Source organism: Chiroxiphia lanceolata, chromosome 6 (assembly GCF_009829145.1).
Source record: "Chiroxiphia lanceolata isolate bChiLan1 chromosome 6, bChiLan1.pri, whole genome shotgun sequence".
NCBI classification, from domain to species: domain Eukaryota; kingdom Metazoa; phylum Chordata; class Aves; order Passeriformes; family Pipridae; genus Chiroxiphia; species Chiroxiphia lanceolata.
The window spans coordinates 7,501,304-7,514,697 of NC_045642.1; the positions used below are offsets into that span (position 1 = coordinate 7,501,304).

The window sequence follows — 13,394 nt, forward strand, 5'->3', positions numbered from 1 at the left end:
TCACAGTAACTGCAAAGCATCATATTATATGAAGTGATATATGATGTAAAGTGATATAAATTCCAGACAGTCTTTAGTAATGGAGGACAGTTAGCAAATTACTTCTAGTACAGGTATAATAAAGGAAAAATAGCTTGGGCATATATCTCCAACCTTCTTCCTTTTCCCTTGCCTCTGTTGGACTTGGGAAAAGATGCTTTATTGTTTTTATGAAGTCCTATTAAATAATAACGTGTTAGTAAAAATTAGTTAGTGTTAGTAAAAATTATTTTTGGACACGGTGCTCGGGATGAGTGCTCAGCCAAAAGCTATTTTTGTGGAAGTATTGCTGCTTAAAATTGTTACCCATATGCAGCTGGAAAGATTGAAATGCATCCAGTAACGTGGCTGAGAGCGTTGCTCGGGCGGTGGGTGTGAGTGACACGGAGATAATTTGCGCGGCTTTTGAGAAGTGATATGGCAGGAGACACGGAGGGGCTCTAACATTTGGAGTAAGAACTTACAACTGGCTGCACGGAGGGGGAGATGAGCAGTAGTTCAGAGTGAGTAGAAGGAGGTAGGTCGAGTAGAAAACAGGCCTGTCTGCTTTCATTACGGAGCTCGTGCGTGGTGGCGGCTGAGATTAACCCAGAAATATAAGGCTGGATGGGAAAAGGGGAGGAGACCAGAAACGTCCATCATGTGTCACCTCCCTCAACACCAGAGCAAACCCCTGGCTCTGCTGAGGCAGCTGCTCTGGGAGGAGAGGGAGCAGCACCAGAAGCAAGGATGTGGTGACCAAGAAGGAGGGAAGAGACAAAAAAAAGAGCGTGGCCAGTTGATGTCTGAAGGGTTAATGGAGGACATTTGAGTGCCACCTCTGAACTTCAGTACTCTGTGTCCGAGCTGGCTGAACAGGGTCTGAAACAGCTGCAGAGAGGACACCTCATTGGTTGTCTTGGAGAGGAAAGAAGGGCATGGGAAGTTGAACCAAGACTGGATTTTTGCTAGAAACAAGCGTTCTTGGCTTTTGATCAGCGAGCTGGAGAGTGGGAAAAGTCAGTCAGAGCAGGTACATAACAAAGTCAGATGAGATGGGATCACTGGGATTAAAAAAAAAAAAAAAAGGAGGAAGATTAGAGTAAAGTAGCTGAGGTTTGAGGATTTTTCTTAGTGTAGATGTAGTCTGCTAAAGGCATTAGATGGCAATAGAGGAAAAAACCCAACAGAGGAAGGAGCAAATAAGTTCAGAAAGCTTGGAGACCAAAATGGAGACAAATAGATAAACACAGAAATGTGTTTTAATTAGTAGGTCCCCTACAATGTAGTTGACACTAGTTACATGAAATTGTATCTTTCTAATATAAAATAAAGATTTTAAATTTTCCAAATCTATAGGAAAGGAGTTAAAAGCTAAACCCATCAGATGAGGTTTTGGTACAACAAAGGAGAAGTGTGACCAATTTTGTGGGAGTGTTTTCTCAATGTTCTTGGCAGGAGAGAAGCCAGTATTCCTAGTTCTGCTGTGGGCAATTGGTCAGTAATGTTTCCATGTATTTGTAAGAAGCTGATCTGAGGAGGTGTGGTCTTTGTGGCCAATCCAAACATCTGAGTGTTATCTATTTAGAATAGAATGACTAAATGCAATGACCAAATGTTTTTGGTCATTTTTGCACCTTAGACTTTTGTCATCTTCAGTTGGGGAGATAGAAGAGGGGTCCCTAAGGGATGAACCTTTGTGGATCACAACTGTACTTCAGCCATATTTTCAGCACGTGTGAAGTTCAGTCTCGAATACAGAGGAGAAGTGGTCCTTTTACATTTTGGATTTTATCAAGCACACATGATGTTAGCACTCTCTTCTTTCCTTTCCAAAATTATTTATAAACTAAGTCAGAGAAATTCATTTTATCAGAAATCTGCTTAAACACTTGTAGAACAGGTGTTCTGAGTTTCAGTGCCCCAACTGGTGTCAGTGTAAAGGGTGGTTGCAGCTCCAGGATAAGGGATATCTTGGTTTATAACATAGTTATCAGCTGATAGTCACGATTATATTGCAACTACCTCATTTTAAATGCTGATTCCTGTTGGTCCATCACTTAGACTGAGCAATTTAAAATATCCAAAAAGATTATTGGCGTTGAATTAAACTTACAGGACGGTGGAGCTTTGAGGGTTCCTTTTCAGTAGACATTTGAACCACAAGTCAGAGTGTTCTGCTCAGAGCAAATGGTAAAGAAAATGTGTTACTATTTTAATTATTATTGCCTGTTTAACGCGGGATTTCTTGCAGCCATGTCCTTGAATAACCATTTCTTAACTAAAATGACACAATTCTGTAACCAGTGATCCGTGACTTTAAATATTTGGAAGGGCTATTGATTCGCTGAACTGGAAGAAATTAAAGATGTTGAAGCATATTTTCAAAAGGAAAAATTACATGTAATATAAATTATATTTGATCACGTATATTTTATTTACCGTTTAAGTCCCAAAAAAAGCTCGGCACATGTAATGCAGCATTCGGTTTATCTGCAATAGCCTTAACTAAACACTGGTGGGTTTGTTTAAACCAGCTCTGTGTGGTGGTACCAGAGCTCCCAGCACCTCCAGCACCTCCTCTTGCTCCTGTGTCGTGGTCCTCTGCAGGTACCTATCTCTGTTTGGGGTAGGTAAATTGCCCATAAGACCAACGATTCCATCAGCAAATTATCCAGAAAATGCCGTCAGTGCTCGTGGTGACATTTGTGCCACCGGTGGTTCCGTTGCCGTTCCAGTGGGCTGATTAAATTGGCAGCTTCCTCTTGTGCCCGGCGCCGCCGTCCACCTTCCTTTGGCACCTCAGCCCAGACCCTCTCCTTTCCTCTGTCCTTCTAACTGAATATCAAATGCGTTATTGATTGCTGCTCTCCCACCCTCCTCACTTCCACTCCCCTCAACTTTCTCATCTTTTTCTTTTTTTTTTTTTTCCCCCCTTTTGATTGGCAGTATCACCCAGACAAGCAGGAGGCAGATGTGCCGGCAGGAGAAGTGGAGGAGCGCGTGCAGCGGTTCGTGGAAGTTGATCAAGCGTGGAAAATTCTAGGGAACGAAGAGACAAAAAAAGAGTATGACCTGCAGCGGCGTGGTAGGTTCCTGCCAAGGAGGGCTGTAGTGGCAGCAGCTCTTTAAATAAGCAGGGTCTGGGAGTGGTAGGTAGATGGTATTTTAAAATGCTGTTTGGTGCTGAACCGAATGTTTCTTTCGCTCTTGTCCTACTTTCAAACGTGGAAATCCATTATTTATAGCTTTTGCTCCACATACATTAGCTGCTGAAACCACTGAACGGCTCCCAACAAAACGTTAGGGGGCATTATTCCTAATAGCTTGGATTATTTTGAAATTTATACTGATTGCAGGCCTTAGCCCTTTTTATTTTATGAAGGTAGCTTCATTAATTGTTCTTACTTTCAAGTCTTGTACTCCATTTTGTTGCAGTGTCTTAGATATGCATTAATCCAAGTGTTCACTGCGTATGGGTTTATAACCACTTCAGAATCATTAGGACTCATCCTTTTCCGTTGTGTGTGTGTTACAGTAGCTTTCATAATTCATTTGTAGTCTAAACTAGTCCTTTTAAAGCAGGTTTATAAATAATATTCCAATATAACACATTAACTAGGCAGCTCTAGCATGCCTTTCTTTTTATACCTCTCAGAAAATAGCTTCTTAAAACAGTGACAGGCTGTTGTGAGAAAGAAAGGGGGGAAATGTAGGTCAGGTCTGTCACACATGGGCTACCATTACATGAAGTGATAGGCTGTCTTTCTGCTCTGGCCTCAGGATAGGAGTCCCTCAGCCTTCCATTAGAACCTTCAATAAATGTATATCCACCCTACATGTTAATGGGGGGAGTCAATAATAGTGTCTTGCCTGTGGGGAAAACACTCGGTCGCACTCGGCAGCAACACACTCGGCTCCAGCATTGACGTGTAGCCACCACCACTTCTGAATGTGTCTGATAAAAGCCCACTGTCTCTGCAGCTTGTTATTGAATTCTCTGCCATTGTCCATTGGCACACCATCAGACCTTTCTCTCTTGTGCTGATTTTTTAACTCCCCTGCCGCCGCGCGGGCCGGGACTCGGAGACACAAAGCCGTAGTCATCCCGCAGATACGCATCGCTGCGGGAGAAAGAGAGGGACACAGAATTGTGTATCCACAGGAGGAATCCTCCAGTTAAATCATCTTGCACTTCAGGCTTCGTGTGGGTTTGGGAAAAGAGGGGGGGGGCAGGGCTGAAAACAGAGTGGTCGAATAAATATTTTAGAAGAACGGAAAAAAAATTGGATCTTGTGCTGATTTGTTATGTGAACAGCGTTAAGATCAGACTGGGATAATTTTTTCATCTCAGCTATTTTTTCATCTCTTTGATGCCAGAACAGGAATTCCTGCTGCCCAGTGCTCTCATCCTGTTGTACTCTTAGCATTGTAACGTTGGCTGTGTCTTCTGTTTTCACAAATTGCACATGCACGGGAAAAAAGAAATTAGAGATTAAGTGAGGAGTCTTTCCTGTATCTAGTGGGTTTTACCTAAAGCTTAAATCCAGACTATGAAGTTCCATTTTGCTTGGGTCAGGTTAATCCACTGAAGTAGAGCTACATCAAGGTATTAATCAATTAGTTTGTTTTCCCTTGGAATTTAAGGACATTGCTATAAATTAGTTTTGACAAAACTTATTCTAGAGTAACTTGAAGATTACCAATATTTTCTGAGATTCTTTTGCATCCAGATGAGCTCTTCAAAAAACCATCTCCAGATTCTGGATAAGAGACTTAGTTAATAGTCTCTTACAGAAATAAAGAGAACATGTTGTACCTTTATTTTTGCTGATATTTGGTAATGGGATTGTAATGGGATTGATGTGTTTTATCACAGAGGGTCCCAGTGTTCCAGACTGAGCCACACATAACATACATGTGCAGCGTCCCTGCATTCTTTCCAGCATGTTCCCTGGCAGCAGAATGATGGTGAAATAAATTCTAGTTCTTTGAATGCCTGTCAAGCTGCTTCTGAAGTCATGATTCTAGACAAATTCTGTAAACACTGCCATAAAAGCTCACACAAACAAAGGGATGGAGACAGCAGCTAAGGGGAATAGTGATGGGAGAGATAATAGAGCAAGTTAGTAAGATGCAAAGGAAGCCTAGGAAGCAGGATCTGAAGGATGCCAGTGTGAGTGTGTGTGGCTGCCCATCAGCAGGAAGCTCTTTGCACTGGAGTCTTTTCCCCATTTCACAGATTGTTGATTTGTATGTACCTTCTTGTGCTATACTAACTAAATCTTAATTACTTGGCTCAGAAATCCAGTAGCCAGAGAAGTTCCAAGAAGCTGAAATTCTGTGAGGCTCTATGGTTTTGATTTTCTTTTTGTTTGAATTGCTGAATGTGCTTTTATATCTTAATACTGCTTTTCTCTGAAGGTTTCCCAATAATCTCCTAATTTTTTTGTGCCTTCAGGCCACAGTATCAAACGGGAAGGGACAAACCACAAACTGTGTAGAGGTTTGGCTCAAATATTTATCCAGGCATTTCTGATCTGGAAATCTTATGAGAACTGCCTCTTTGTATGTGGGAAAACTTTTCCAATTCATTATTTTATCATATAAGAATTATAATGGGGAATCTTTTGCTTGCAGTCCCTGTGAAAAATTTGGAGGGTGGAAGAAAAGCTGCTTAACAATTTACCTATTAAGACTAGACTTCTTTTTTTTTGTCAACCAATTTTCTTCTCAGATTTTTCCATTCTTTGTTCAGTATCCCATTTTAAAAAAAGATGAATATGCAGTTAAAATCAAGCTTGGCACTGATCATTACCAAAAGGTTTTCAGTGAGTGGAAAAAAACCTGTTTTACAGTTTCATATTAGGAGTCATCTGAACCCTGAAAGTTCATGCTTTTGGGACACAGTTGGAAAGAAGAAAAACTTCTCACAGAATCACAGAGAATCATGTAGGCTGGAAGAGACCATCCTAGGTCATCTAGATCAATCTCCTACTTAAACCAAGTCCATGGATCAGTTGCTCAGACCCTTCTCCAGCCTGGTTTTAGTGTCTCCAAGGATGGAGCTTCTCGAGCTGCTCTGGGCAGCCTGTTCCAGTGCTGGAACACCCTCAGAGTAGAAAAACCAAACCCAACAAAAGAAAACCAAACCCCAAACCAACCAAAACATGTTCTTCTTCTATCAAGGCAGATATAAAGACTCTTCCTGCAACTTGTGCCTTTCCCTTTTCATCCTTCCTCTGTGCACCTCTGAGAAGTCTCCTCTCCACCCTCCTCTGTAGCAGCTGTGGGGAATGAGATGCCTGTGTTCTTGGGTGATGTGTCCCAGCCCCTGACCGTGCTGCCAGTCCAGTGAACTCACTCCCATATGGCAGGGCTCTGGACTGGGGACACCAAAACTGGACACAGGATTTCAGATGCAATTTCTTCAGTGGAGTAGAGAGGAAAAAAAAAAAATGCCTCCCTTGACCTGCTGGCTCTGCTCTTGCTCAACCAACCCCGTGTGGGGTTGGCCTTTCCCACAGGAGTGCCCTGCTGACTCCTGTTGAGCCTGATGTCCATCAGGACCCTCTGGTCCCTGTCTGGAAAACTGCTTTCCTGCCAGCTGTCTCCCAGCCTTTACTGGTGCATTAGATTATCCCATCCCAAAAGCAGGACTTAATCTTGGTTGAACCATTTGATGTCCCTGCCAGCCCATTCCTGTATCCTGTCGAGGTCCCTTTGAGTAGCAGCCCCGCAACTTTTGTGGGTTTTTGTTGACTTATGGACAAAGGAACTGTATGTAAACACTCACATTTTTAAGACAATAATACGAGTTAATTTTATGATTTAATTATTAGTGATTGATTTTTATGTTTTAATTATTAATGATTGAATGATTAACAGAAAGGTCACAAAATTAAATCAATAAATCGGTGACTTAGATTAATTTCTGATGATTAATGTAGCAAACAATTCAAAGCTAGTGATGGGATTGACACTAAAACCAGTTGCTTTGCATATGATTGTGGGTGGAAAAATTTAAGAATCTAGGGGCTTTTTCCATGTATGGCTCTCGTGAGGTTCTGTGAAGGATAATATGTTTTCACATGCTGATGGACACAGATGCCCATAAATCATAGAAGGCCTGGAAGGACCTTAATGACCATGCAGTTCCAACCCCCCTGACATGTGCAGGGACACCTTCCACTAGACCAGGTTGCTCAGACCCCCATCCAACCTGGCCTTGGACACTTCCAGGGATGGGGCATCCACAGCTTCTCTGGGCAACCTGTGCGAGGGCCTCACCACCCTCACAGTGAAGAATTTTTCCTAATATCTCATGTAAACCTGCTCTCTCTCAGTTTGAAGCAGTTTCCCCTTGTCCTAGGCCCTCGTAAAAAGTCCCTCTCCATCTTTCCTGTGGGCTCCAAGGGTTTATAGGGTGGGGGGCAGAATCACCAGGAGGAGTTTTCACATATCTGCACGTGCCTCCTTTTGATTTTCAATTTTTAAATTGCACTTCTAGAAAAATATGGTAAATGCAATTCTCATATGTGAGTAACATTCCAGTGCAATTTCCCTTTTGCTCCTGTGTAATTTTTTAGGCATAAGGAATTGCAGGAATAACTGGAATTGCCAGTGTTGCAGCTTGTGCCAGTTGCCCCTGAGAATGGATCTGCTTCCATCCTCTGTATCTTTCCATTAGGCAGCGAGGCACAACAAAAAATTCATAGTTAGGCTAAAATAGCTCATATTACAGTATCTGATCACTAATCCAGCTTTCTCTGACCATACCAGTGGTTTTTCTGTGTGCTAGGTTATCCTCTATAAGTCACAGAAGTGTATATTCCTTCTCCAGCCATGGATTTTACAGCAATAGACCCTCAGCTGGAGTACAAGCCTTTTAACTCTCTGGAGTTAAATCTCATCTGCTACAAGTGAAACAATATTTTTTTGGAATTTTTATAGCAAAAATATCTTTTTGTTATGAAAATTCTCAACACATTACTTTGTTTTCATTTTAAATTAATTAATATGTAGTTATTTTCAATTAAGTCAAAAGACTCAAACAATTGTTAAAAAACTGAAGAGCCTTTAGAAAAAATTGACTTCTGAAAACATAGAGGTTTTGAGTACTGTGGTGCTTTTGATGCTGAGCAAATACTATGAATGGTATTTGAATCTTGAACTTCTTTAATTATTTGTTTGGTTTGAAAAACAAATCCTAAGAATAAAGAGCTAGAAAAATCTTTCAAGTATTATGACTATTTTTACTATTACCATAAACTGTTAAAGGGCTTAAATTTCCATTTACTGCTTTGCAACCCTTTCCCTAAAACTCAGCCTCAAATAGCCCAAGAAATATTTATTGTATCCTCAAGTGAAACTTAAATACCTTTCCTCTTTTACACTTTCTGAATGACCCAGCAAGGGCTCTAGTAAAGCTTTACTGAACCAAGCTGCTAATAGTTATTTAATGTTGTTCTGTAGCCTGAAAGAATCTCAGTAGATTTTCCCTTTTAATCTCTTTGAATTGCAGGCTCATAAACCTCTCTGATGAGCCTGCCAGTGTTTTCTTAGATCCTGCAGTTGAGACAATGGAGCTGCAGAATCCTTTCACCTCTTGTTGTCAGCCAAATGCAATAGATGGCAAAGCCAGGCAGGCTGTGCTGCTGGGGAATTAAAAGTCCCTTTCAGGAGTTGTGCTGGATGAGCAGGGCTCCACATTTTTTTCCCTGTGTGTTCAGGGATGTGTTTCAGAAGGTACAGCTCTGTGCATGGAGTTGGACGGCGTGAGCTGATGTCACCTGTGACAATGCCAGTCTCCAATAACCCTCTCTGGCAAAGGAGTGACAGTGGGACACCAGTTCACTTCAGAGAACCCCTAAGGAGGGAGTTGTGGTTGTAATAACAGTGGTGTAGGTGAAATAAGGAAGGGCACAAGAAATAGGAGTTGCTGTGAGAGCCATTAGGTCGGATGTTCTGCTTGTAAGCTCCCCAAACTCGTACTGGGCTGTGCCTCTGCTTTTCAAGAAGTGGCCACATCTGTTTTTTGTTGCCTTAAGGTGTATTAGATTGGGTATTTACTAGAACTAGAAAATAAAAAAGCTTCGTCCAACTCTGGAAAATATGTTTCTCCTGCTTGAACCAGACGGGTAAATAAATGCAGTGTGCAAAACTGCCTGACAGGAGCAGCTCCTGGATTATGTGTGAAGTCAAGTCAAGAGTACTAATTGAAAATTTACATCTTTTGAGATAACCAGTAGGATTGTCAGACTTCATAGAATCACAGAATATGCTGAGTTGGAAGAGACCCATCAGAATCATTGAGTCCAACTCCTGGCCCTGCACAGGACACACACCCTGTGCCTGAGAGTGTTGTCCAAACACTTCTTGAACTCTGTCAGGCCTGGTGCTGTGACCACTGCCCTGGGGAGCCTGTTCAGTGCCCACCCACCCTCTGGGTAAAGAACCTTTTTCTAATACCCAACCTAAACCTGCCCTGTCACAACTTCAGGCCATTCCCTCGTGTCCTGTCACTGGTCACCAGAGAGGAGATCGGTGCCTGCCCCTCCTCTGCCCCTCACAAGAAGTTGTAACTGCAGTGAGGTCTCCCCTCAGTCTCCTCTCCTCTAGGCTGAGCACACCAAGTGCCCTCAGCCACTCCTCATATGGCATCTCCTCCAGACTCTTCACCATATTTGTTCCCCTGCTGTGGACACTCTCTAATAGCTCTGTGTCTTTCTTATGTTTTGGTGCCCAAAACTAAACACAGGATCCCAGGGAGGCCACCCCAGTGCAGAGCAGAGCAGGACAATCACCCCCTTTGAGTGGCTGGTGATGCTGTGCCTGATGCCCCCCAGGACTTGACCATGGGGGGATGAGGAATAACAATCTCTGTTCAGTCTGGGAATTGCAAGAAGGATTAATTTTGCCTGTTGGTTAGGGAGTTTTTTATTTTCAAAATTACAATGGCAGTGATGAATTAGAAAAGCTTTGCTGATTTTCTGTTCCCTGGGCTTCATATTGTATCGTGTTTGGAACAGAAGAGAGAGCAAACTTTTCCTCAGCCACCTTCTTCATTACTTAAAGGGTTGGACTCGATGATCCTAAAGGTTTTTTCCAACAGAAATGATTCTGTGGTTCTGTGATTCACAAGTTACTTTACCTGAAGTATGTTGTCCTCATGAATTTGCATTGCAACCAGTTCTCTTCATGCTGGCACAGGGACCATGTGCCCTTTCTGTATTTTCTCCCAGCAAGGCATGACCCAGACCTCCACCACCAACCCCATAAAAGTTGTTCTGAGTGAAATCCTTCATGAATTCCAAATAGGAAACCCTGGGAGGTTTCCTACCCTAGCCAAAGGTAGGGAGGTAGGTAGGCAAACTTCATTTTGATCTCTGCTTTTTTATTGTTTTCATATCAAAGAAAAGGAGGAGGAATGTGCTTCAGGCAAGGCCTGGTGGAGGAAAGGCCTTGGACTGGTTTTGTGGGTGTTTTCAGGATATCCACCATTCCAGTCCTCCTGTAGCTCATACCAGGCAAACTCCCAGTAATATTTAGCATGAGATAAAACCATCTGACCCTTTATTGTACTTTGAACATCTCATGCAGTTAACTAATATTCTGATCAGGTGTAAGGAAAATGTTGTTGCTCCACATAACTGCTGGATCTTCCCGTTTTCTTCCATCATTACACTCCTGCTTTTCCCCCTTTCTTTTGACAGCAGTAAAGTATTGGGTCTGAGCGGGTTAATTTTCTTTTCACTGTGACTTTTTCCTCACAGGTGTTCAGCAAAGGCAAATCAAAGAGGCTGTACTAATTCTACCATTATTTCCAATGTGTCTCATTTGTTTTAATCACCTTCATCAAAACTAATTTAGATGAGGCTTGTTCTCAAGGATATGTAATGTACATTTCAGTTGAAAATAGAACAGTCAGTTGGGTTTTGGTGATGAAGAAGGAAACACTCCATTTCCTGATCAGACAAAAGTTGGAGATGGGCAGTTTTTTGGGCTATTATTGGAGGAGGGAGCTGCAAAGTCCCTTAGTTCTACCTTTCTGCCCAGAGCAAAGTTACACAGAAGCAGCTGGGAAGCATTTAGAATCCTCTGCAATGTAATGATGAGGTTGGAAAATCTCTTGGGAACTAAAATAACATAACCTGGGCCTCTGACTTTTTCAGCAAGTGCTCAATAAGTAGTTCTGGAATAAATTCTTTCACTGCCAACTTTTCATAGAAAGCCATAGAAAACCCTGGATGCTCTCGAATGCTCCATGACATTAAATGGGCTTAAAAACTCACTGATCCAGGAGAAGGAACAACTTCCTCCTCTATAACAACCTCATTTAAACCTCAAATAAGCACCAAGCTCCTGAGTCTTGCCAGACCTGAGGCATTTCTGTGGATGTGCTGAAGACCAGCTCTTTAAACTACAGCATTGGGGGAGTTGGAGCTTTCAGGTGTCAGGCAGCAGCTGGGAGGGTTTGTGTAGTAAGTTGAAAAGGGTTTATGTCTTTTACTTTTTAAATATTACCTTTTATGGCTTCACTTGTAACTCTGTTGACAAGATCTCACATTATCAAGCCAAAGAACTTGCTGTGAACTTTGTGCATGACATCTGAGTGTGCTGATAAATGGAAAAAAACCCCCAATTTATATTGCACACTTTGCATTTCATGCTGTGAGTTGCATTGTACACTTCCCATTTCAGTGTTGGAAGGATCTAGGGGATCAAGTGGCAGCAGATCTCACAGGTGCAGCCCAGAACTGACCTCCTCTCTGTGCTGAGAGACTTTTATTAGAAAAGAACACTTGGACTAGTCTTCCCCTACAAGTGTTTTTCATTTATCTTTTGTAAGGAGTATCTTTTTGCAGGAATCTCAGTGGTGTTCCCATACACAACATTCACTTGGTGCTTATTGGAGGTTTTTATGTGGCTTCTCCTTCCTAAAGAAGAGTGAGTTGCCTAAGGAGGCTGTGGGGTCTCCATCTGTGGAGATGTTTAAAATCTGACTGGATGTGGTCCATCCTGGGAAACCTGTTCCAGCTGCCCCTGCCTGTGCAGGAGGGTTGGAGTGGGTGATCTTGAGAGGTCCCTTCTGACCTCAGCCATTCCATGAATTAGTAAAAACTGCAGGTAAGGAGACGTTTCAGCTCATGGAACTGGAGTTACAGGCCAGGCTTTTGAAGGGCATTGACATCCCAACAGATGTTTGCCCCTAATTTCACACACTGGGATGCACAAAAGTACTGGTTTCAGTGTCCTAAGTCAGTGATACATCGTCACCATTTACTTCTCCTGGCTACAAGAGGACATTTTCCAGCCTGCACATACATGGAAACTAAAAGTTTAGAGAACTGCATTTTTAATTCATACTATGTCTGGATGTGACTGTCTAGCAGGGACCAGATTGACTCCCAGGTATTAATTTATGAGAAAGAAATAAGGACCTGTATGTTGGCAGGATTGAACACTGTCATGTTTGCTTTATAGCAGATAACCTGACAAAAGAATGGCCACTTCATGAACAAGTTTACCTTGAGGACATGTCCTGGAATGAAGGTATGAATGTGCCTTACTCTCCTTCCCAGTGCCTTTCACTGTCACTGCAAATGTTTTCTATCTTTTCTGTACCTTACACCATTTTTGTCTTACTGTAAGTTCTGCTTTCTCTAGATTTCCTCAGATAAAGCTGTTTTGCTCTCTGAGATGAATTGGAACTTAACTTCCTGTGACACTTGTTTTACATTCCTGCTCCATCTCTTCCCCCCACCCTCACCTGCAGTACCACTTTTCATCTCTTGTAGTATAATTGAGTCATTAGATTCTTCCCAAGCCCCTTGTGCATCTTCTTGCTCTTTCTGTGATGGTAGAATGTAGGTGTTTCCATACAGGTTCTTTTTTATCTGACAGTGTGTTATTTCCCTCCTTTTTATTACTCTGGCTTTTCTCATTTACTTGCTTTTGGAGTGAAGGGCTGATTTTTTTGTCTTTCACTTTTTGGTTGGTTCGTTGGTTGGGTTTTTTTATTTTGGTGAGGGGGTTTTTTTGTTTGTTTGGGTTTTTTTACTTTTAAGCTGTGAGGGGGAAAATCTGCTCTACTTTCCTCTGTTCTGTGTTGTTCCCTGGGTTAGCAATCTGTTTTGGAGGCATCCTTGGTCTGTCATAATTATGACACCCCTTAGTTTTTTCTTTTAATATCTGTCTCTCTGATGTGCACCTTGTTATCACTGAGGGTTCTTTTAAAGAGACTGCACTGACCCTGGTTGTTTGGTGTAACATTTTAAGGGTAATTTTTTGAGCTACACATGGTAGCACAGGTACTGGTATTTACAACCCAGCAGTGGGAGGTTATTTGTAACTAAGAGCAGCTTCGTGAACAA

At 42.1% G+C, this 13,394-nt stretch overlaps 1 protein-coding gene across 3 annotated transcripts in view; it reads left to right on the forward strand.

The window, feature by feature from the left end:
* The window catches only part of DNAJC24 (DnaJ heat shock protein family (Hsp40) member C24), a 37,080-nt gene that overhangs the window by 22,014 nt on the left and 1,672 nt on the right, over positions 1 to 13,394 (forward strand). For 2 of the 3 annotated variants that reach the window (XM_032690372.1, XM_032690373.1), the window contains exons 3-4: positions 2,968 to 3,106; positions 12,505 to 12,573. In XM_032690372.1, the coding sequence (XP_032546263.1) occupies positions 2,968 to 3,106; positions 12,505 to 12,573 (208 nt within the window). The remainder of the gene's footprint in view (positions 1 to 2,967; positions 3,107 to 12,504; positions 12,574 to 13,394) is intronic. The other variant, XM_032690375.1, reaches the window with a different exon arrangement.